This window comes from Paroedura picta, chromosome 10, assembly GCF_049243985.1.
Source record: "Paroedura picta isolate Pp20150507F chromosome 10, Ppicta_v3.0, whole genome shotgun sequence".
NCBI lineage: Eukaryota > Metazoa > Chordata > Lepidosauria > Squamata > Gekkonidae > Paroedura > Paroedura picta.
The window spans coordinates 33,852,826-33,878,038 of NC_135378.1; the positions used below are offsets into that span (position 1 = coordinate 33,852,826).

The following is a 25,213-nucleotide window of genomic DNA, read 5'->3' on the forward strand; positions in this document are numbered from 1 at the left end:
TTATGTTTTGATGGCTGAATTCCAAACTATAGGTGTGGGTGGCAGTGTCCTTTATTGGATTCTCTGTTATTTTATGGCTTACAAAAGTTAGCATAATCTACCCAGAATGACCAAGTATTTAGTTAACCAGCTGTGTGAACAACAGAACAAATGTACTTGATTTCAGTCATTTTAAAGATTATAAATTGATTACAGACCTGCAGTGTGAAAACAAAACTGTTTTAACCATTCATATTGTGTAAAAGCATCATTCCTTCTGGTTCTGGTTGAACAGAAAAATTCTAAAACAGTGGAAGGCTCAGCATCATCTCCCCATCAGCTATGCCCCAGTTGTTAGGAAGACTGGGTATTTTTGGCTCTGGGATTTCTGAAAGGCTTTACTAATGGATGGGAATGTAATACAAATCTGCATGGTTCGCATGACATTGGACTATCTCTTTCAGCCCCATTTGGAGGATTGATTTTTATTCATGGATGTAATTTTTAGGCTGCCTCTCAACAAAGTGGTCTCAGGATGGCTTTTGTGTTCCCTTTCTTTATATTATTCATTTATTTATTTAAACTCTTGAAATAAATTTTCTCAAGCTAGAACCGTCCCAAATCATTCTTGTTGCTGTTTAAAAAAAAAATCAGCATTTGCAGATAGTAGTTTAAAAGTGAGAATAGGAAAGAACATTGCCAGAAATTGTGTCACACAATGCAGAAGCAGGCTAACAAATACTTATGAAGTACATTTTAAAATAAACAATTAAAAGAGAGAAGCTTCAGAGGGATGTGGCATCAGAGGAATTCTTGGGCTGAAGATCATTGGGTAAAAACTATGTGGGATGTTATGGCTGTAGGAAGGAGGGGGAAATAAGTAACCCAGATGCTTTAACAGAAGCCTCACTCCCGAATAGCCAGTTTCAGCTTAAAACATCAGAGGTCAAGATATCTCTAAGAATTTCATTTTAACTGTTTCTAATTCCTCATCTCACATTTCAGTTTAATCTCAGTGTAGTGTTAGAAGGTTTAAATTATTGAGCGATGGATAACAAGTGAATTTTCTTTAAGTTCAATAAGCCGCAGGGAAAGAGGTCCAGCTGTGCTACTGAAGGAAGGCCTCCTCCCTTTCTCCATTAGCACCGTTTGGTACAACAGGAGTGTTGCAGATATGTGGTGAGGGGAAGACATTTTCTCCATCCTCTGCTTGCTTCCTATCAGTTGTGAGGCTGCTACAGCCAGTTCAAGCAAGGAGTTGCTGCTGCACCCTTTCCTTCTAATGTACTAATATAGACTTTTTAAAAATTCAACAGGGTATTACATTTGATGAATTCAGATCATTTTTCCAGTTTTTGAACAATCTAGAAGATTTTGCAATTGCAATGCAAATGTATAATTTTGCAAGCCGCTCAATTGGACAAGGTAAAGAATATCTAATTTCAATGTTAAAGGCAATTTTTAAAAAAAAAATGGATGGCTTTGAGACATTTCTGTACCATTTGCTCTTAGTTCCAACTCATCAGAAAATACTGTGTAATAACATTAGAAATACTCATCCTTCTTGCTTCCCCACCTCACAGAAGTTCCAAGAGTAACGCTACCCAGGAGACATAATACATCTAACTGTAAGCAAGCTTTTTCCCACCAGCTAATAAACATGCAAGATAGAGCTAGATAGCTATCTTGCTGCATGTGTGTGTTCTTCCTTCATAGGAATAACTACTTATTCTTTTAGATCTACATTGTCTCCATACTATCTGATTGCAGTTCCATTGAGTTCATCCCGCTGCTTTTTCCTTCCCTTGTTTGCTCATGGAATTCACTTTGTTATGGGAGATATGATGTATACAGGCCTATCCTAAGCAGAGTTACACACTTCTAAGCCTGTGAGCATCAGTAAACTTAGATGTAACTGCTTAGGATGGAACAGATTTTTCCCCTCATTGTTGTCCCTGGTGCATTAAGTATTTGAAAATATAATTCCCCGAGGTATAAAATCTAAATGTGCTTCTTCTTCCCAATCCAGTGTTTCTTTTACCCAAAGACCGTACAATGTGCAAGAATTCACATTTTTCTTATTTAATCATTGCATTAGATCTGACAGTTTTAGCACAAAAAGCACCTCCTGGTGCGAGAAGTGCTTTGTTCCTTTTGCATTTGGCTCATAAATTCCTTTACTTCTTCGACTCAGGTGATCTTATCATACAGATCCATGGTGTGAAACCTTGTGGCAAGGCTACTGTATATGGGGTATTGTTTGGAGACAATCAGGAAAGTGCAATAAATGTAGCAGCATTCCTGTCGATTGGATCTAGTTATACTATACCTATAACAGATCAACTACATTGGCTGCTAGGGTCCTTCCAAGTTCAGTTCTTGACCTTTTCAAACCCTTTATAGCCCATATAACTTCTCCTTAAACAAATTGAGTGATAACTGGACTTTTTCTAGAGCTGTCTGTTGGCCTTCTTTTCTTTGAGGGAAGTGAGGTCAGTTACAAGCCTTGCAAGGGTTTTATCTCTGAAATGTACTGACCTTTGTGAGAAGAGCTGCATTGCCTCTTTAGGTACAGCTTGATAAAACAGAGCTATTTCAGAGAGCCTTACTTTATTTACTTGTTTAAAGCTCTCTGAATGCTGCCTAACAATTTGAGGTTTTAAATGGTTTTTAAGGCAGTATAAAAATGATTCAAAGGAAGAAAATCCCTATTTTCAAACTGAAACCAAAATGACTGTTTATAGTGCTTGAATAAATCTTCCTATACAATTTCAATAATTAACATTGGGCATGTGCCGCTGAACATATGAAGCTGTCGTATACCAAGTCAGACATCTGGTCAGTGCTGTCTATTCTGTGATTTGCTCTGACTGAAGGTGCCAGGACCAAACCTAGGATGCTCTGAATGGAAAAGTGTATTCTATTACAGGGCCATGGCCCCAACCCTCTATCCTCTTATTTCAGGCACTTAACAATAGTTCCTCCTAAGAAGGGGGAACTATGGCTTGAAGAAAGAACTTGAATGGAAGTAGTAATCCCCTCAAGATATTACCACCTCCTTTTCAACATCCTTGAAGGAACAGTGTTAATTAAAGGCCATATGAATAACAGCCTGTGATTGGATTAGCAAAGCAGAAGGGGTAGTTGAACATACTGTGTTGCATAGCCATTCTTTCTGTTGATAGGCTGATAAGCTTTCCAGCTCAGTTCTCCTAGAACTTCCACTCTCAGTTCACCTATGATGATCAAATGATGTCATCATTGTCATGTGTGCTTGCACCTTTTAGATGAGTTCAAGCGTGCTGTATATGTTGCTACGGGCTTGAAGCTTTCAGCACATTTAGTGAACACAGTCTTCAAAATCTTTGATGTAGACAAAGATGATCAGCTGAGCTACAAAGAATTTATCGGTATTATGAAAGACCGATTGCATCGAGGATCCAGGGTAAGTATATAAAGGATCTTTTATTCATCAATGGATTATATTCCAATTGGGCTGGTTATGTAAACAAGCCTGTAAACTAACTTTTGATGTTATTGTTCTTGTAAGTAATTTAGATAAAAGGTTCCATAGATTTGTTTTTTTTAATAAGAACATTGTTAATATTAGTCTTCTATGTATTAACATTAGGCTTCTAATGGAAATGGCACTTATTCTTAATCAAGGTCATTATATCTTATAGAACTATGCTCACATAGAACCAGGTTTAATCTAGTTTATTATGCTTCGAGTAGGTCCTCAATTAATTATTTAGCAGGATTCATTTATTACATTTTATGCATTGGAATTTCTGTTTCAAACCTCTTGTAAGTCAGTCACTTCTACAGTAGAGGTTTTATCTGTTGCCTGACTGCCCTCTAGAGACAAGAAATGGCTTAAATTGCAATCAATGCAAATGAATTTTTACAATAACTTAATCTTGCATTTAATCTACAGGTTTCAGTGGTGTGCATCCTTCTGTGACTATCAAACTACAGTACATTTATGGGTAGAATTTATTTTTAAACCTGAATAGATCTAATATTTTAAGTTAATAATTATAATTATTACGAGGGATAAATCATTGCAAGGGGCCTTGTTTTTTAGTATTGGTGAACCAGGAAAGCTTATATCTTCCTTCAGATGTGGTAATTCCTTTCTTGTATTTCAAATACTGTTTTTTAAAAACTACCATTGTAAAGTTTGAGACCTAATTGCCATGGTAGTTACTGGAGAATAAAAATGTATTCTTAAATCAGTTTACCAACAGCATGGCTCTAAAGAAATACATACATTTTCCTTCCTTTCTGAAGGTACATCTCTATCTTACAAATATATTACTTGTGTAAAGGCTGAGTCATCCTGATTTAAATTATTTTTCCTTCACATGATCTGATGTTCAGCTGCCACCTTGTAAATGGAGAATTAAATGAATGCTTTGTCATAGAATTTTACGTACAATGGAGTTTCCATATCTTCATTATCAAACATATTTTCTCTCTTTCTTACCAAGATAAACATTCTCCTCTTCTTAATTTGAAAGCAATAATTGTCATGTAGACAATTGCTTCAAAGGGGCATGACTTTAGAATCTAAAATTATTTCTGTAGAACTTTCTATTGTGTGACCAACATATCGTATTTACCATTTCATCTCAGCCTTTTATATCGTCATGTTTTTCATCTCACACTTACCTTTGGTTGTATTGACACTGACTGCACACGTGCACGTCTTTGTCTTCTGCTTCTCAGGGTTACAAAAGCATCCAGAAATACACTACCTTCAAATCCTGTGTGAAGAAAGAACTCAATAGCAGATAAAAATGGTATGTCTTTGCTGCACAGTGTTTCTAAGGTTACTCGTAAGAGCATTTCAGTGGGGTGTACTGCGTAATTAAAAACATGCATAGGAGGTTTCGTACTGACAGTGTATGATCTACTGATTAAGAGTAAGGGTGGGAAGAGAGAAAAGAGGGATTAAAATTTGGATCACATACTATTTTTCCCATTAGTGCCACTTTTGTATTAGTGAGTGCAAGGTGTTGGGTTTTTTTTATTATTTTACACTACAGATTATGGGTGAAAATTAATTTTTTCCAAAATAATATTCTGGTTAATATGTTCTCAGAGGCTGCAGTCCTGTCTTAAACACCATGTTTATGTAAGTGTCATTAATTTTAATAGGAAAAGCAGACTCTTGTATTTATGCTTAGCCATTAAAACTGTTTCTTTTCCCAAAGACAAAATAGTATGTTATTGAGTGAGTTGTAATTTGCAAACAGGAAACAAAGTTCAGGAAAGTTTTTTAAAATATAAACTTTGGTTTACAAAAAAAGAAAAGAAAACTAAGATAAGCCTTTTTTAATTATTTGTCTTGAAATGGACTAAACTAAGATGTCACCCTTTAACTACTGGTTAGAATTACTCCTGTATGTATTAAGGAGAAGAAAGTAATAGATCTTTTAGCTTCCTCTGTACAGGTCACAGTTATATTAGAGTATTTGTTTTCACCATACAGCTGAAATTCACTCTTATCAAGCATTTAATGTTTCTTTTTTTCCATGGTTATATTTTGGGCAGCTTTTCTGTTTGAAGGACTACTATGTTTGTGTGATGACTGTAACCAGCAAGCACTTCAAAAAGTTTTGGAAGCAGTTTTGAAATCAAGATCTGCTGAGATGAACACAAAGACAATTCCACCTTCAATCCTCATTGTTGCACTCTTTCTTTCTTTCTTTCTTTCTAAGGACAGAGCAGAAAATAATTAAGCCATACATCTACCATCTGTAGCAGCGTACAACATTTTATCATCTTTGGCTGCAATCCTGCAAGTGCTGTGCTGCTATTATAAGTTTCATTCACTTCATTAAGATGAGTGACAGAGACATGAAGAGTCATCAATTTAGGATTTTTTCCTAAACATTTGTGATATTTAAAGAATACGTTTACCTTATCCAAAATGGTATGTGTGGAGCAGAGATTAAAATGTGGAATTCACTGCCAGAAGGTATAGTGATGGCCACAGGAATAAACAGCTTTAAAAGGGTTTTCATGTACAATGGATCTATCAGTAGCCACTAACTATGGTGACTGAGGGAAACCGCCACATTCATAGGCATTAAATCTCTGAATCTTAGAGCCAGGAGGAAAGATGAGAGAAAGGCCTTGGCCTCTATGTCATGTTGTTGGCCTTCCAGAGAACTGGTTGACCACTGTGTGATATCGGACGCTGAACTAGATGGACCATTGGCCCAGTACAATCTTACATTCTTAACTGGATCTGCACACACACAGCCCTTTGAAAAAAAGTCGAGAACCTGTTTTTCACCAATTTGGCATGGAAGAAAAAAAGCCAGCCTCTCATTCTCCCTTCCAAACATCTCCATGATAGAATTCCTTCCTTCCAACTTGGCATACACAATTCCAGTTGTTGCTACAGTGAGGAGCTGCATACAGCACCTCTCTGCATATCCAACTGGGGACAAGCCTGCTGTATCCAGCCATTTAATTTTAAATGTATAGGTTACAAGAGTCTACAAGAATGTGAGTGTATTTTAAGAATTTATTTTTAATTGTATTGTTATTTGTTTTATTTTCAAGTGCCAATCCTTTTAAATATGTTTTAACTAGTGAATGTGCCTTTAATAACAGCTATGGGAAAACTATTTCCATGAGATGTTATAATGTGAATATACCTTCAGTAGAAAATGTGAGATCAGGTTTGTTTTGAAGCAAAAGACAATAATATTGTAGCTGAAAGCTATATAACCGGACAAAAGGCTGGATCCAGGGCAAGGTTTTCTGCTAATGGAAGAAGTGGAGTAATTTCCAATTCCTTCTTCCTGATACAAACCCCCCCTGAGAGCCCTCTGCCCCCAAGGAGCAGCATTTCAAGGAGATCAGTGGACTGCAGTAGGGGAACAGGATGCAGGAAAGTTCTGTTCCACAAACAGAAGTGCCTTGCACAAAAGGAAAAATTAATTTGGATTCAGCCCAAGTTTTTGAAATAATATAATTTAAGGAACTCTTATAGTGCAGGTTAATGTTAATGTTTTAAACAACAATTAACAAGGAAAATTGATAATAATAGCTAGCTATGACTTATAGGCCATCTAAACACAGCTGTTTTTAATTAATCCCATTATAATTAGTTAAATTAGTAATTTTAGTAATTAGTAATTTTAACGGATACGAGAATCATAGTATTAACTGTTTTTACTTGTACTTGCTGCTTTTTATTGGCTTAAATTATAGACGCAGAAGGGAAATGAGAATATTTCCTAGCCTATTTATTCATTCCATATGGTAGAAAAACATGATGTATCATATTTTTAACATTTCTTGAAATAGACCAGTAAATCTGTAAAAAAAATCCTTTTGTCATGTAGTGCATGACATAGTATGCAGGGTATTGTTTATGAAGCACTAAATGTTTGGATAACTAGCATGTCGAACTAAAGAGTTTTAAAATTGCTTCCTAGTTTATTTTTAATTTCAGATGCAGTGACTGTAATAGTATTTTGCCATGGCCAGTAAAATTACCCTGACTTTATAATAGTTAGGCTGTAATCCTTTGCACATTTAGATAGGAATAAATTCTGCTGGAACCTGATAGGATTTATTTCTGACTAGACTTTTTTAGGATTGCATTGTGACTTAAGAAATAATAGTGAGAAATCATGTGGAACACTGCAAACAATAAGCTACTCCATCCATAGCTGCTTTTTAATATTTATATGTATTATATATAGGGAATGGTTATTTAATAGATGTGAGAATTTGTGGATGGATTAGTGGAGCATAATTTTACTTCCACCTGTGCTCTAGTGGCTGATTCACACTCATGTGACTGAGGCATCTCTCCACATGGTGTATATGCAACCCACACACTGTGTGTCATTTGAGCACAACATTTGTCCTCTTTTGAAGAAGCATATGAAACTATATGAAATGGAATGCTCAGCTATAAATAATATGGGAATGTACAGGAAAAGAAACCCTTTCCAACATGCCTGCCTAGAGAATCCTTGGCCACATGAGTGGGAATTTTTTCTCAACATCCATGTTCTGAATCTGTCAATCTGAGAGCCAGTTTGGTGTAGTGGTTAGGAGTGCAGACTTCTAAGGTGACCCGGGTTTGATTCTGCACTCCCCCACATGCAGCCAGCTGGGTGACCTTGGGTTCGCCACAGCACTGTTCTGACTGAGCAGTGATATCAGGGCTCTCTCAGCCTCACCCACCTCACAGGGTGTCTGTTGTGGGGAGAGGAAAGGGAAGGCGACTGTAAGCCACTTTGAGCCTCCTTTGGGTAGAGAAAAGCGGCATATAAGAACCAACTCTTCTTCTTCTTCAATTTCCACTGAACTAGTGATGTCAGTAAAAATTGAAATAGCACTGAGGCTTGGAGCATAACAGCAGAAACCACTTCCACTTATAGGAAGGGGAGCTGCTGTTTTCCCAACCCTTCTGGAGGTTCGTATACCTTCAGTTACGTCTCCGGGGAGTAGGGGAGTCTCCAGACTAGCTACCCAGAAGGCTGTAAAAGGAGAAAATTGATGCTGCCTTGCATGAGCAGAAAAGCATCAAGGATCCATGCATGCATGGCCTGCTCTGCTGCATAACTGCACAGGATCACATAGGCAATACACAATAGCTTTGCGACAAAACATTTAAATTGAACTGAAAACAAAATAATTGACACTGCATAAGTAATTCTGCATACTTATTGATAAGTACCTTGAAATGTAATACGATGGTTAGACTGATGTGTGTTGCATATTCAATTAACCTTTGAATTGCAGAATCGGTGGCATTTAGCTTGCATGCATGTTTTTGGCAAAAGAAGCAGTGTGTAAAATTAGATCATGATTTTTTCCCAAAATGTACATTTTGACAGTACTACTGAGGTTAAAATTGCAGTGTCCAAGCTCATAAACTACTTCTCTTAGAATCTTTTTTGATTTTTTTCTTTTAAAATGTGTAAAACCCAACCCTAAATTATTTTTATTGCCTTCTAAATTCAATAAATTCTCATTTTGTTCCAACAGTGTTGCTTAATGTGTTCATCTTCCGATATATTTTCCTACTTAAACTTTGAGGCCTTCTATCTCCTAGATCAGGGGTAGTCAACCTGTGGTCCTCCAGATGTCCATGGACTACAATTCCCATGAGCCCCTGCCACAGGTTGACTACCCCTGTCCTAGATCATGGATCTCCAACCCTTTTGACCATGTGGCGCCTTTGGAATTGTGATCCAACATAATGCTGTCCCCAAATGCCTGCCACAACATATCTGCTGCAAGAGGCAAGATCCTACTACGCTGCCGCATCCCAGCCCGCCTATCATCGGGAGCTGGGTAGGGGGGCTGAGGCTTTGGTGAGCCTTTTCAGCATGGCGGTGGGAGGTATGGATTCCCCGCCAGCGTTCCCCCCCCCCAAAATGCCCGTGGAGGCCTTTCCAGGCCTCAGCTGGCCTGCCCGGAGAGGGGGCGGGGCTAATGCTATTGTATTTTGCGATACAATGGGCTTTTTGGCTAGTTATCTATAACCAATTGACAGGGAGAGATCATTCCCTACTTGAACTGTGACAAGTGGGTGCCTCTCACAGTTCATGATGGTTTCAGTGAGAAATTCTGCCACGCATGAGTGTGACAGAGGAGGTATTCCCCCCCCCCCCTCGCAAAACTCTAGACAGGTAGAAAAAATTCTCTTTCACAGTCAAACCATCTGCATCGTCCCACAGTGTGCATGGATAGAATATGCTTGATAAACAATAGTAACAGGAAATTGCAACCCTGCTTTATTCACAACCCTAACTCTACTATGACCTTTGAGCTAAGACAGCTTGCTTTGATTCAAGGCAAGCAGCATTATTTGACATGCAAACAAAGGAAGCTAATTTACATCAAAGCCTTTCCTAGCTGTGGCCCGTTCAACATTATTTGAGAAGACAATGAAGATTGTATCAAGTAAATTTGGCACACAGTATTTATTTAGTGTAGACACATAAGGAATGTACACAGTATAACCAATAGATGTTTGTTCCAAGTATGGACCTTCTTAACAATTTGCCTTATTGCCTTCAGACCACAGGACAGTTAAATGATCCAAAACTCCTTTGAACTACATAGGAATAATCTAAATTGACTTGTGATTTGGTAGCCTAATTTACCAGCCTAATTCCAACAAGATCTAGCCACAAATACAATCATAGAATAATAGAGTTGAAAGGGACCTCGTGGCCCATCTAGTCCAACCCCCTGCACTATGCAGGGAGCCACCAGAGGCATCCCAGCCCCCAGGTCACCTACCTCCCCATTGGCCACGTTCTGCTGCTGCAAAGCTGGGGCCACCACAGGTCTCCTGGACCCCAGCCTAACCGGCTCCCCATTATTGGGAAACAGCCCCCCCCAAAGTCTCACTGTTTACTTTCCTGTAAACCCTATACTGGAAATTCTGGGCCACATGTCTTTTTTTTTCATAGACACCTCATGGCAAATACTGATTTTATCAGGTCAGGCTTGAGCAAAGTCACTTCAGCCCCTATGTTTCTTGGTCAGTTGCTTGTTTATCATTTGCAGGTACAAGAATGAAGTTTCTGGACTCGCAGGACCCTTGATGGTCTGTACGTTTACACCAAGAAATACCTGTTGCTGGTAAGGGCTGGTCAGAGCCCACAGTCACTGCTTATCTGTAGACTATAAACATCAACTCTGCAGGCAAAATTTGCTCCTTTGGAGGATGGATTCTGAGACATTGTAACATTTTGAGGCTCAACCTCACAATATTTCCAACCTGGAGTAGCCAATCTCCAGGTGGGGCCTGGAGATCTCATCCCTCACCTCAGTCAGAAGCCATTAGAGGCTTCCTTGATAGTAGGCCTGAAGGGAAGGGGTGTGTGGAATCCTAAGCAAGAGCAGCAGTTGGCGGTTTCAGAACCTTCGTCTGGGGTGGGGGTAGGCAGTGAGTCAGTCAAAAACTCCTCCTACAATCTCAACCGTGTTTTATATATGTTACAGATACAAATGTAATATGCAATAGTGAAAACTTTGCTAAAGGGAAAAAGTATACCCATGTGTTAGACATTTAAAACTGAACAGATTTTGTCAAGGATTAATACTGTCTTTTCAAGAATGTGTAAATCCCTGGAAGACACCCATAAGACAATGTGTTATATTTTCTTAATAAAGGATTGTCTGAGATTTTTAATTGTTTGTCAAATGTATCTTCTACTCTCTAATGAAAGCTGTTACTGAGAAATTTTAAATCCTCATATAACCTAAAATATTGTTTCAGCTATGATAATAACAACAGTTATATAGCTAAAAAGCCTCTTCATAATAATCAGATTCCACAGGAATATAACTCCCACATTCAATAATATTACGTTAAGGACTTCTCAACAAAAACTTTAAAAACAGAGACAAAAAACACACCAAGTTGACAGCAGTTTCTCAAAGTGCAGTATGCTGGTCTGACTAGAACTCTGGTGGCACCAAGCCAGCTTGGTGTAGTGGTTAGGAGTGTGGACTTCTAATCTGGTGAACCAGGTTTGATTCCATGCTCCCCCATAGGTAACCAGCTGGGTGACCTTGGGCTTCCCACAACACTGAGAAAGCTGTTCTCACCAAGCAGTAATAGCAGGGCTCTCTCAACCTCACCTACCTCTCATGTCTGTTGTGAGAAGAGGACAGGGAAGGGTGAATGTAAACTGTTTTCAGACTCCTTGGGGTAGAGAAAAGCAGCATATATGAACCAACAAAAATCCTGATAGTTTCCACCAAAATTCAGTACTATGCAGAGGCAAAAAATTGGATCGCCGTTTGCCAGTAGAATGCCGTAGCTTGGTCAATCACAAATAAGTGAGTGCCATGGTTGAAGGATCCCACTTCCAGCGCCCCCCACCCCTCGCAGCCCCTACCTAATCCCACTGTCCCCCAGGAGGCAGCATTGCCCAGGTGGGGAACCACCGTAACAGACAAGCCAACTAAAAGCATTGGATGCCGCAATTGACTAGCCTGCCCTCCCTACAGCAGCTCTGCCAGCATTTTAAAACAATTTAAAAGTGGGATGGGAGTGCTATTCAAATACTATCATCTATAACTCCCCCCTCAATAATATTTCTTTTAATCAGCCAATCAAAAATCCCCCGAAGAGGCCCTCCTAAAGACCAAGGGAGAAGCGCCCTCAGCGCCCCTTCCAAGTCTTGAGGGCGAAACCGGGTCAGCTTCGGCGCGCCCCTGCCCGGAGGACGAGGGCAGGGCTGTTCTCGAAGGGGGACCGGCGCGGCCCCCGGGCCCCTGTTCCCTTTCCAGAGCTCTGCTGAAGGGGCGGCAGACGCCGAGGCCCACGCTCCCAAGGCCTCCCCGGGCCCCATTCCCTCGGGGCAGCCCTTCCCGCCCGCTGCCGTTGGCCCCCCACCCAACGGGCTGGGGGTGAGGAGGACACTCTTGGCCGGCCTCCCTTCCCCTTCCCCTTCCCGCTGGCGGTTGAGAGAGCGCCTCCCGCCGAATGGTCCCGAGCGGGCCGGGAGGCCTTCTGAAGATGCGGGCCAGCCTGGCTGCCGGCGGACGGGGGCCGCGCCTGAGGGCCGGGCTTCGCTGGCCGAGCCTGCTTCCTAGACCGCCCGCGCCTGGGGGTGGGGAGGCGAGGGCCGGTGGTTGGCGGCTCGGAGGGGAGGAGCGGCCGCCTCGTTCCGCCAAGGCAGGAGGGGCGGGGAGGGCAGAGCGCCGGGACCGCGCACAGGCACAGGCGCTGCCGCCGCCGCCGCCAGTGGTGGGCATGTGGTGCGAGGGCCCCGGCCCTCCCGTTGGCCTGAGCAGCTAGCCCGCCGAGGCGAGGCGAGGGGACGGGGTGCGGGAAGATGGCGACGTCCACGGCGGCGACGGCGGCTTCTTCCTCGAGGGGCTCGGCCATCCGGAGCAGCGCTTGGAGGGGGGGCGTCAGGCGGCGCTGCCAGTGGCTGCTCTACTGGGTGCCGGTTCTGTTCATCTGCAGCATCGTCGCCTGGTCCTACTACGCCTATGTGGTCCAACTCTGTCTGCGTAAGTTCCGCGCGTCCGAGTGTGACATGTCTGCATGTTGACGTTTGTGTGTTGGGGTGTGTGCCCACACTAACATGGGGCAGGGGAGCCAGGCAGGAGAAGGGTGGCAGTCCCAGGGACTTCAGCCGGAGCCCCTACCGGTCTCCCTCACCTAGTCCAGACCCTCCCTTGGTTTTCTCTGGTTTGTTTTACGGGATGAAGCTGTGACAATAAGTTGCTCTCGTCATTTGGGCATATAAACATAATGTGCAGGATCCCCCCCCCCCCGGTGCACATACTGATACACAAGGATTTGAACCCGTGCTGTTTAGCCATGTTAGTTTATGGGCGAAATGGTGCTATGTTTATTTAGGATTTCTGAATATGCACACGGAAGTATCCCGGAGGAAAATGAACTGGTGGCTGTGCCTTTGAGTCCTACATTTTTTCCCCCTTGCCAGTTTTCTAAATAAGCTTAGCTTTGCCCTCTTTTCTTCTACTAGTGTTATTCTAATGTGTTTTGGGGTTCCAACTGTGGTGTATTCCAGTCCCTTATGTTCTAGATTAGCATAATTAGCACAGTATAACTATCCTCTCCATGAGAGCAAGGATTTGAATCTGTGCGGTTTAGTCATGAAAAATGTTTGAGCCAAATACTGTTTGGCTTTCAAGGTATTTATCCTAAACAGGAAAGGGATGAAGAAATACTTCAGGAAAAACATATGCACACTTTGTTGCCCCTAACTACAGAATTTATCCCCATCTGATAGGGCTACTAACCATCAGGAAGTGGGCACTGCTTGTGAGGTGAGCATGAACTATGTGATTGTTTGGTTCAGAGTTGGCCTTGGAAAAAGATAGTGCATGTGTTTACAAAAAGCCACTGATTTTTATTTTGGTCACTTACGAAGCTCTTTAGCCACCCACGCTTACTTGGAAGTGGCTAAATGTTTTAATGTGGGAAATGAAGGTTCCTGCTAGATTTTCTGTTTATGGTGGTAGTGGGTAATTCAGAATTAATGATGTAATGAATCCATGCTACCTAAAACAGACTAACTAGGGTGTGATTGTGTGTGCATGTATATTCTTACAGTTGGGAATTGTTAGACTTCGATGTGAAAAAATACCACTCCTAAGTTGCCTTGGTTTGGGAGTGGTGACTGCAGCTGCTACTATTGCTGCAGGTTGTTTACATGCGTAGTGTTTCCTCGGCTGAATGGCAGACTCTGTTTCCCCACACAGAGCAGAATAATTCATATTAAAATCCTCTGTAAAGAAGAATAGATTTAAATAATACACACAATTAGTTTGACTTCTCTTAGGATAAACATTTGGTTGCTGTGCCTCATCAGAGCTCCAGGGATAAGCGGGACTGGCCATGGTCTACTTGGGTAGGAGACCACCAAAGAAGACTGGGATTGCTATGCAGTGCAGTGTTAAGCAACGCCAACTCCCCTCCACTTGTCTTTTGCCTGAAACGCCCCGAATGGGTTCACCATGAGCCAATTCAGAGTTGAGGACACATTCCTCTCTCCTTGCACATCGGGGCCAAATTCCTGTGACTCTTCCAATTTTATTGTGGGTATTCCTGATTCATAGTTATGTATAGCTGAGTACATGTTGCTTAGCAATAATTGGCAAACACAGCATCTAACCTACTTGGCAATGTAGTACACATCCTACTTATCCTTTACCCCAACATATTGTCATTGTGTTGAAAGGAAGATGTACGTAATTTCTGAAGGCAGGCAGAATACAAATCCATAAATTAATAAATAAAATAAATAATTTAAAGAGAGTGCTTTGCGTTTTCTTTACTCCAGGAAAAATAACATGAATCTGGCTAGAAAATGCAATCTAGTGCCTTTTGAAAGAAATACCCTGCGCCTCTCTGTGTTGCCAGTGGCTTTTAAAAATGTATTTCTGTGGTGGTGTTTACTCTTGAGGGTTGCTCTGCCTTTTGTAAGGTAAATGATATCTCTTGGGTTAATTAACTGTTCACGTACGATGAATCAAAATCATTGGTGCTGAAAAATTTCCTTATGAATACTGGTTTAGTTGTGGTGGTATGTGTCTGTTTCAGGGGGTTTGAATGATCATTAAAGAACGCATGAAGGTAACATGTTGAGCCTCGTATCTGGTAATGAGGTATAGTGTTCCTGAATTTAGAGGTTCTTTTTTTGCTATTGGCCAGGAGCCTCAGGGGAGGGCTGTATACAAATATAATAAAATAAATGTCGAAGCAGCTGTGGTTGTAGGTAATGACTCTACATTTCATTCTGGCTACCATCTGAGAGGGATGGTACTCTGCCATAGTGTACTCCACCATATGAATATGTTTTTAAAAGCCCCTGGCAACACAGAGAGGCCGGTTGTTTCTTCCAGAAGGCACCAGATTGCATTTTATGCCAGGATACAGCAGTAATATCATGGGTTGAGGGGGAGGGTTGCAATAAACATATGGGCCTTTCTCCCATTTAAGACCCTCTCATCAGGCAATAGGATCATCCTTTTCACAGTGGAAGCTCTTTTATATATTTATATTTATATTTTTTATATTTATATTTTAGCACCAAGCTCAGATAATTTCTTTCACCATATGGAAGGAAGTCTGGGCTGCCCAAAACTTCTGGGCTGCCCAAAACTTCTTTACATTTGGGCTTTTATCTGTGCCACAAAAGGTACATGTTGTATAATACTTGAACTACTTATAAACACTGCACATATGCTATTAAAAGGGCTTATTTTAAATTTTTGCCCAAAATAATTTATTAAGAGTAAAGACAAAGTATAGGCTCTTCAAGAAGTAGTAATCTGACAAACACATTTTAGTTAGCAAGAGTTCAGACATAAGAGTCAACTTTTTTTCATGTAGTTGTCGAATTTCGGGGGGTTTTTTTGTTGTTGTTCTGTTTTGGCATTCAAAAGGTCCCCAGGATCAGATACTGTTATCTCCATATTAATAATTTGGATAGTGGAGCTGAGAAAAGCTTTTTACCAGGAAATTGCAAGACATCTGATTTCAGGTTTAAAAAAACCCAGCTCTGCAGGAAAAAACAGTAGCAAAATCCAGGTGCTTTGATGTTGGGTGAGAAACACTGGGAGCTTTCTAGGATCAGTACACATTCCTATATTTAGGTCTCTCTCTACCTTACCTTTGGGCTACTGCATGTTGTAGTCGTTTCCAAATTTAGGTTGGTGATAAAATGCCTCATCTCACCTAAGGTCATTTCTACAACATATATCCTGACTGTCCATCATGTGTCTCATGTTCCTGGATGTGCCATACACTTAATCTGAAATGTTGTGGGGGGGAAACAGTTTTGAGGTTTTATTGCTAACAGTAGATCTGGTGCATATGCAGGCATACACATAGGATGTTGGTACCTGGAGGAACAATAGTACAGAGTGGAAAGTTCTTTGAGAAGCTTCTTTAAGTGGGTTCGAAACTGCAGTCAGAAAACTGAGTATTCCCATAGTACCGAGAACTGGAAAGCAAGTGTCAAATTACTAGATTAATGTCTTTTGGCTGGAGTTCTTTAAACCGGGTACAACCACAGTAAGGCCCTACAAATAAGGCCCTGTCTCTTCCTATTTCCAAATGTCGGGGTGCCTGGAGAAAGGCCTCTGGTAATGAAGAAGTGTCCCAACCATGTAGGGCTATGAAAAATCAATCCCAGTGCTTCTCAGACACAAAATGAAACCAGAGATCTTTCAGCATTTAATGAATGCTTTGGCAGAGATTTTCAAAGCTGGCTGGAAATCCCAAGTCTTTTCAAAAACAGCCCCATGTACAACATCTCTGATGTTGCCTAGACATTATCAACTCTATCCAAAATTGTTTGTAATGTTAAGATTTCTCCCCCCCCCCCCCAGTTTTTTATTTTGGTTTATTTTCAAGTGGGCTATGAGTTTTTCTGCCACAAAAGTTCCATTTATTCATTGGATCTGTTTAAAAATGGACTATGTGCTTAAAAAAAATTCTATACTACCCTATTGCGTTTTGGTGAGAAATCGTTTGACAACCAGGATGCATTAAGCATCTATATGATTCAGTGTTTTGGAGTTTGAATGTATAGCTGTTTTTGCCACCTATAAAAAATGGCAACAATATATTTTAGTGGAGTAGGATTTTTTCACTTTCTAAATAAATTTTTAAACATAGATTTGAAAAATGTAATAGTTTGGATCCTGCTGAAAATTTCTGTTGACACAAGGATTTCTGTCCTTGGAGCTCAGTTTGCTTTCGTCTGCAGACCAAAATGCTCCCCCCACCCCCTACTGCTGCTGGGATCTCCTGGGATGGAAATCATGTTCTCCCCTTCCGTGAGCATCTCAGGACCTGAAATACAATATGCAGGATTTGTGTAGGGTGGCCCAAGTGCTTCACAAGTTGTCTAAGCTTGCCCCATGGATTTGTGACTAGGACAAGGTTGGAACCATGTACTTCCGGGTCCAGATTCTTGATCCCTAGACTGCAAGGATACATTTTGTTTCTGGCTTCTCAATAAATAGTCCAAGATTAGTAGGTGGTTATGAGATAGTTACATTCTTAACTTTGTTTTGCTGTTGAGTAAGTTGTCACAAGTGAGATATGTGGCAATGCTTTCTGAAATGTCCTCTCATCTAATTTCTATTTTTCTCCAAGTACATACCGTGTTTGGTGATTTCAAGCCATTGTTTCTTGGACAGAGAACATAATGTGTTGTTAGGTATGCCCTCTTCTCTCATGCTTCAATAACCCCTAAACCATGGTTTGAAGTAGAGTCATAGGCTATTGTTTGTGCAGTTTGGATTTAATGGCAAATTCTCCAGAAGTATTTGAAGCTACCATCCAGCAATATATCAAGGATTTTGGCTGCTCAGTGCAGATGTAATGGCAAACTGGCTTCCACATGAAGTAAAGGTAGAGCAACGGAAGCGGCATATCAATCTGAGACTTAATATGTGGCAGTGGAACTGTTTGTTGAATAGTTACAGTACAATTTGTTTTCTCATTCAGTACAATGCCTAATGCATACTACCTGGATATGTGATGACTTGTCTGTGTTTTAATAGCTACACAGGGGGAGGGGAGGTGTGATAGTTTGTGGGGATGGTGAAGATGGGAAATTGATTTTCATTTTTTAGTGAAAATAACAAACACTTAACAGCTAGATTCCAGATTTTGTATAATGCTGGCATGAAAAATGCAGTTCCGTTTTTGTAGAGGTTCAGCTGTGCTGCCCAAAAATGTTGAGCTACTCTTGTAGTTCTTAAAGCAAGATATTAATTTTCTTCATGTCTAATAACCATAAGGGATGTCATATGGGTTTCAGCTGGGATCTAGCCCATATTGACTGACTTGGCTGCAAAGACATGTATTTACTAACATCATTGCAGCATAAATTTAGCTGCCAGAAAGATACTGAGGTCCTGGATGTTATTGAGGTCTGCAGCCAGATATCTAACCAGCTGATTCTGCTTTACCATAGTTTATTTTAAAATAAAGGTCATAATTTAGTTTGGCTATGATTTAGTAAATTACCAACTTGTATCATTTTTATTTCTATGGTTTCTTGTCATCTGGGTTGGTTTGTTTTTTTACAGAGCCATGTTTTTCCCCTTTCATGGTCCTCTTTTGATCCTTGCAAATTTGATTTCTGCTCACATCCACAGAAACTGTTACCTAATTGTAATAAATTGCCTTAGCTAAATCGCATGTCCATGGTACTATGTCATCTGAGAATTTTGCCTGTTTGATTCTACTAATCAGGCTATTGATCTCTTTTGTTTTTGTAATGGTCTTGCTTTTGCTTGTTCCCCCTCCCCCCTTGTGTTTCAAATAATTATTTTATTGTTTCTGTTAGTGGTTCTTCTCTGTCTGTAGGAGTAATGCATGCATAATTTTTGTTATGAGCCCTTATTAATTTCTGTTTGCTTCATTTGGCCTCCCTTATTTTTTCCTTTAATATTAATCATCATTTTATGTTGGTGGCTTCTGCTTATCATTGAGATGGCTCCACTAAACATATGGGCAGCAAACTCCCATGTCTCTTTCACAGTCTGAGTGTGCTCAGCAGCAGTGCATGAACCTGTGCAGCAACAGTATGCGCTGCAGCTGCACACTGGAGGCTGGCTTCAAAGTAGCATGGATCGATGATGTCATTATGCCAGGTATTCTAGGTAGCCAGTGATCTCACATCTGTCAGCATTCAGCACACATGCAGGGTATAGCTTATCCATGTACTAGGCATATTAATTCTTCACTTTTGCTTCTTTTGGGATATGCACAAAGGCAAATCTGTTTTAATTTTGCATAGGATAATAGTTCAAATAGGTTGTGATTTTGCTTGGGATAAATAGTTTTGATACTTGTTACCTTTGTTACCTTCATTCTGAGCAAGAGAAATCAATGACATTTTTTGCCCATGTGCCTATTGTGCAGGTCAGGTGTTTTGTTTTTTTTCAAACAAAGGCCTTGGCCTTCAGAAATAAGACAATATTAGATAAGAATTTTATGTAAGTGAACATTCTGAGTGCTTACAATGGATTGCTTACTCAGGTAAAGGTAAAGGTATCCCCTGTGCAAGCACTGAGTCATGTCTGACCCTTGGGGTGACGCCCTCTAGCGTTTTTATGGCAGACTTAATACGGGGTGGTTTGCCAGTGCCTTCCCCAGTCATGACCGTTTACCCCCCAGCAAGCTGGGTACTCATTTTACCGACCTCGGAAGGATGGAAGGCTGAGTCAACCTTGAGCTGGCTGCTGGGATTGAACTCCCAGCCTCATGGGCAAAGCTTTCAGACGGCTGCCTTACCACTCTGCGCCACAAGAGACTCTTTTTGCTTACTCAAGGCTTACTCTAAAAGAGACTGAAGGCTTTCTCAAAAAGAGGCTTGCTCAGAAAGAGACTGGAAGCCTTAAAATTCCCAGTCAGGCAATTGTCTAAAATTACTTTCTTGAGCAAGAGCTGTTTAGCTGAAACATAGGTGATGATCTTCAGAAAGTTGAAGGTCATAATAAGTAAAATGGGGGAAGGGGACAGCATAAAGCACACTGAAAAGTTGACATCAAAAAAATACATGGACAATACTTTTATCATTGGAGGAAATCACAAGGAATTCCCAGTTTAATATAAAGAGTTTGTCTTAATCAAACCAGGTTATGTTTATCTATCATTACATTTTTATCCCATCCTTCCATCAGGGAGTTCAAGATGGCGTGCATAGTTCTCTCATTCATTTTGTCTGTGCAAGAAGGTGAGATTGACTAGCCCAGGGTCATCAAGAAGCTTTGTGCATGAGTGAGGATTTGTACTTGGATCTTACTGGTGCTAGATGCACCACAATGGCTCTCACTGTGTCCTAGATGTCAGACAAGCAGGGCAATAGAGGCCAAAGCCTTTCCATATTGTTGACTTCTAGCAACTGGTATCCAGAGATATGCTGCTTCTGAACATAGGGATTGCAGGTAACCCTCATAGCTAAAAGCCATTAATGGACCCATTCTTTTGATGAGTTAAACACTGGATTGCCCAACATTTTTTTTGAATATCAGAAGACTCTGTCAGGGTGACAGAAGTATTGGGAAGTATTATATCTAGTGTACTACCTAAAACTAAATTCCAGCTTATGTGAAGATTACTAATTTTTTTCCTCTTGCAAGGGAGCCATATGTTTAAACGAATACTCGAAGCATATCTACTTTTGATGAGCATGAAAACTTGCCCTTCATGATTTCTCATTTCTTAACCTCCTCTCTCATAAACACATATTCTCATACATGCACATTAAAATTACTCATATCGCTTAAGAGAAAGCATTGCATTCAATCATTTATGATCTGTAAATTTGTCTCATAGTGGCATGATTAATTCACAAAAACTGAAATTGAATAACATAAACCGTATGTGCTTGCTTTATGTGTGTAGGGATTTGTTGTTGATTTTGTTTTACCAGTTTAGATTTGTGAATAACCTAAACATACACAGGGGCTTTACGCACCGGGATCTTTGTTGCAAATTGGTCACTGAATGAAAAATCGCCATTTAAAATAGTGGAATTCGTCGTTATGCATACCTGCCTTTGTAGTGGAATCCAGTTGCGTTTTGTAGCGTTTCCCACAGCTTCCGGTCTCGGCAGAAATCGCTAGAAAGGAAGCGCTATTGCCAAACTCGTCCCGCCCCTGGCCGTCAAGCAGCCAATGGGCAGCCGTTAGCATGCTCCCAAACAGCCCCTTTCCCTTTAAGAAGGGTTTAAAAAAAAAAAAAAACACACACCCATTGTAACGAATCTGTGTAGATTCGTTGCAACAGAGAGACCCATCCAGCTGCCTAATGTGTTTGAGCTGTCGTTTGATCGTATGATCGTTGCCACGCTGCCTCGAGTGAAAAAAAAAAAATCCCCCCTCCCCTCTCACGGGCCCGATTTTCGGCTGAATGAATGTGTAAAAATTAATGGGAAAATACATCAGCAAACGGGCTTTTCTGTGGTTTGTGCTTAGTGACTAAAGGTGAAGGACTGAAGCCAGGGAAGCCTCTAAACAGAAAGAGGCTAGCTGGTGCGTTTATCCCCGCTCGCTCGGAGAAAAAAAAATGGCGATCGCTTCGCCGGAAGTTTGGAGGACAGGCTCAGGAGGAGGGACTTTGAAGAAACCGCAACAATGTTAACGCACAGGTCTTTTTCGCTAGTGTTGCAGATTGGTTGCAAGAGTGTAGCGCTTTCCGGAGGGTGAATCCACTTTTTGGGATTCCCCTGAAAGCGCTACAAGGAAGCGCTTTTTGCAGATTGGTTTCAGGTGTGTGGCAGATTGTCTACGACGTCGTGCGTTATGGCAAATCAATAGCGTTTCCAATTGGCAACCATTGTGCGATTTTGAAGGCGTGCAAAAAGCCCCACAGTGTTTTCCAGCCAGAACTCTTCCTATCTCCTGCCCAGTTCTTTCTGACCCACACAGGGGTCTAAATCCTACTAAAAACAACCTGCTGCCATTTCAGCTCTTCACAAACTTTCTAAAGGCAATAAAAGTTCACCACTTTGGATAAAGACCTACATATATATATATACACACACATATACACACACATATACACACACATATACACACACATATACACACACATATACACACACATATACACACACATATATATATATATACACACATATATATACATATATATATATACACATATATATATATACATACATACATACATATACATATACATACATACATATACATATACATATACATATACATATACATATACATATACATATACATATACATATACATACATACATACATACATACATACATACATACATACATACATACATACACACACACACACACACACATATATATATATATATATATATATATATATATATATATATATATATATATATATATATATATATATATATATAATCATCATATATGGATGATAGGACAAATCTTGATAGTATGATTAGAGCATAGAGGGAGATTGTGAAAAGAACAAGCATTACTATAAAATATTCAAATAACTGATTTATTATAAAAATAAGGTTAAGATTTACAAGTAAGAAAGTTCTAAAAGATGGCAAATGGTACATGTGGCTTTTTTAATTGAATAAGAAACAAGAAGTTCTAACAGCCAATGAACTAGTCAATGAGATGTGGAATATGCAAACAAAGTGTTGCCACCTGGTACATTAGGAGGTATGTTAACGAAATGACTTGAAAGCTCCTGAATCTGCTAAGCTGAGCTTCAATTTGTTACCCCTCAGCCCATTAGTATTCCCAAACAACTGTTCAAGATATTTGCTGCAGTTTCTGTATGGACTAATGGTCCAAGACTTGTATTGTTTGATGTGTACTCACTTAAAAGCAACAAGGGTGTCATCTGTGACAGCCAAGTAGCTTCTTTCTTACAAAATATGGGAGAACTATCTGTGTTCCTTCTTGGGAAAGTGATAACTTAATCACACTTGTTCTAGTCACATCTCTTGTAATAAATTATAAATGTTGCTGCCTTGGAAACTATTTGGAAGCTTCAGTTAGTTCAGAGTAGGAAGGCCAAGCTTTCCAAAGTATCCACCATATGAACAGCCAGTAGTTTACAATAGAGCAAAACGTGGCTTACAGTGTTTCAGAGGTTATCCAAGCAAATCAACAAAAAGTTTTGCCTGTCATCCCAGTAGTCTACAGACTATCTACTCATTTCTCATAATTGGAGATGAATCTTAAGTGGACCCATCTAATGCAGCTCAGCAAAAAATAAAGTGCGTAATGGATGAAATGTTGCACTGTACTGATCCCACAAGACTATAACAGTTCCTTAGCTACAGCATTCTGTTGCACAGAACTCACTTCTGTGTCCAAAAGGCTCTCAAAAATTTGAATGATTTCAGTTACACAACATGCTGATTATTTGGTTGATAAAACAAATGAAATGACATTTTTTGAAACATGCCCAAATTAGAGATATGTTTAGAGATATGTGTTGGCTCCCAGTTTAATTCAAAGGGCAGCCTTTAATAGAGAGCTTGAAAATATTGGGACCAGGATATGTAAAACATCACGTGCTTCTATATCTCTGTGCCCATTCCTTTAGCTCTTTTACAGAGGCCGTACTCCACATCTCATCATCAGAAATAAAGCAAGTTGAGACTAGAGACCAGGTAATTTATGTAGTTGTGCTACAACTCCAGAAAACTCTGCCAAGGGTTATTTGCCTGCTGCCAACATGGGTGTAACACTGTCATTAGTTGAAGATGGCTTGTTTTCTTTGGCTGTTGATACATTCTCACTTTACTTCTTCCTGGCTATGGAGGAGTTTGTGTTTGTTTGCTACCACTACTGTCCCACAATGTTTATTTTGTTTTATCACATTTGGATTTTTGCAAGCTGCCTTGTGTACCATAAACTCAAGATATTTTTGCTGTAAATAAGCAAATAGTGTTGGTTTTACAAAGGTCTGTAACTGAACTTTGAGAAAGGTTTTTCCAAGGGGCTGTGTGTTTTCCTGTTACCCATGTGCAATCTGTTGTGTTCCTAATAAAATCAGAGTCCAGTAGCACCTTTAAGACCAACAAAGATTTATTCAAGGCGTGAGCTTTCGAGTGCAAGCAGTCTTCGTCAGACTAAGAATTGACCATCATAACAGTAGGAATATATAAGCAAAAGTTAATCCTGTTACATTAATCCTGTGTTCCTGTCCTTCATGGCTTTTTCAGTGTTCCTTCTCTGCTTTTACCTGTGTTGCAGTTCAGAGAAGGTAGAGATGTACAGACCAGCAACATCTGGAGCATTGTTATAGGAGTTTAAATATCTGCAAGGATAACATACATGCATTCTTTACATTTTATTGATTTGGGTCAGTCTCGAGTCAGTCTTTACTTGTGATTAAGTTTAAAATTCCAGCAAGATTTAACTGACCTGCAATGCATTTAAGCGTAGGGCTTGTGTTCATAATTTTTGACTTGTTGGGAAAGTTGAAATGTCACCAACCAAGAGGTTTAATATTATGTATCCTCTCAAAGTTGTTGAAATACATGTGGAATGCTAGCAGTGTTCAGAAGAAAACAGTGGTGTGTGTGTTTTTAAAAAAAATAGACTTGGGGAATTTTTGGGAAATTATCTGATCCCCTAAATAGTTTGATTTGATTTGAACAGAACTGAAATGTCTGATGGGGGACCCAAATTCATATGTGACTTAAATGTGGAAACAACTGTTCAAACAAATTCAAAACTTAAAAAAATGAAGACTGTACAGCATGTTCTTCTTTTATATATTTTAAATTTGAGAAAAATATAACAAGGTACTGTAAACCGACAGACTAAATATAGCATTCTCAAATAACTGCATGATATGCCATTTTGGCTCTTTGAACAAAATGTAACTCTTGGCCACAAAGCTCATGGGACCCCTCATAACTTGTGCTGTTTTTTTGTCTCCACATCAGAGCCTCATTGCCATCATGTGACTGGTTTTGCTTTGAGCTGAACAACTAATCAAGAGAATTCATAACTTGATTTTTTTTTCATTTTGTTGGTTCATATTTTATCACTTCACACCTGATTTATAAATCATTAAAACATACATGAATATTTTCACAAAATTCCTAGGAATAATCACTTGAAAAACACTAGTTACAATTCGTAAACTGCCTAGCTTGCCTAATATGGTATAGGAAATGTCATCCATTCATTCATTGTTTCAAACAATTAGCAGCCATCTTTAGAAGTAGAACATTTCCCC

At 40.0% G+C, this 25,213-nt stretch overlaps 2 protein-coding genes across 5 annotated transcripts in view; both read left to right on the plus strand.

Annotated features, from left to right (window-relative positions):
- The window catches only part of MICU3 (mitochondrial calcium uptake 3), a 36,335-nt gene extending 27,332 nt beyond the window's left edge, over positions 1-9,003 (plus strand). For 2 of the 4 annotated variants that reach the window (XM_077302092.1, XM_077302090.1), the window contains 4 exons: positions 1,296-1,404; positions 3,267-3,424; positions 4,711-4,784; positions 5,539-9,003. In XM_077302092.1, coding sequence (XP_077158207.1) covers positions 1,296-1,404; positions 3,267-3,424; positions 4,711-4,779 — 336 coding nt within the window. In that variant the 3' untranslated portion in view covers positions 4,780-4,784; positions 5,539-9,003. Of the gene's footprint in view, positions 1-1,295; positions 1,405-1,562; positions 3,425-4,710; positions 4,785-5,538 lie in introns of those variants that run through there. The other 2 variants (XM_077302091.1, XM_077302093.1) reach the window with 2 other exon arrangements.
- A 3,645-nt stretch (positions 9,004-12,648) lies between these two features.
- Positions 12,649-25,213, plus strand: part of ZDHHC2 (zDHHC palmitoyltransferase 2) — a 35,783-nt gene continuing 23,218 nt past the window's right edge. The window contains exon 1 of the mRNA XM_077302096.1: positions 12,649-13,002. Within this exon, the coding sequence (XP_077158211.1) occupies positions 12,822-13,002 (181 nt within the window). The 5' untranslated portion in view covers positions 12,649-12,821. The remainder of the gene's footprint in view (positions 13,003-25,213) is intronic.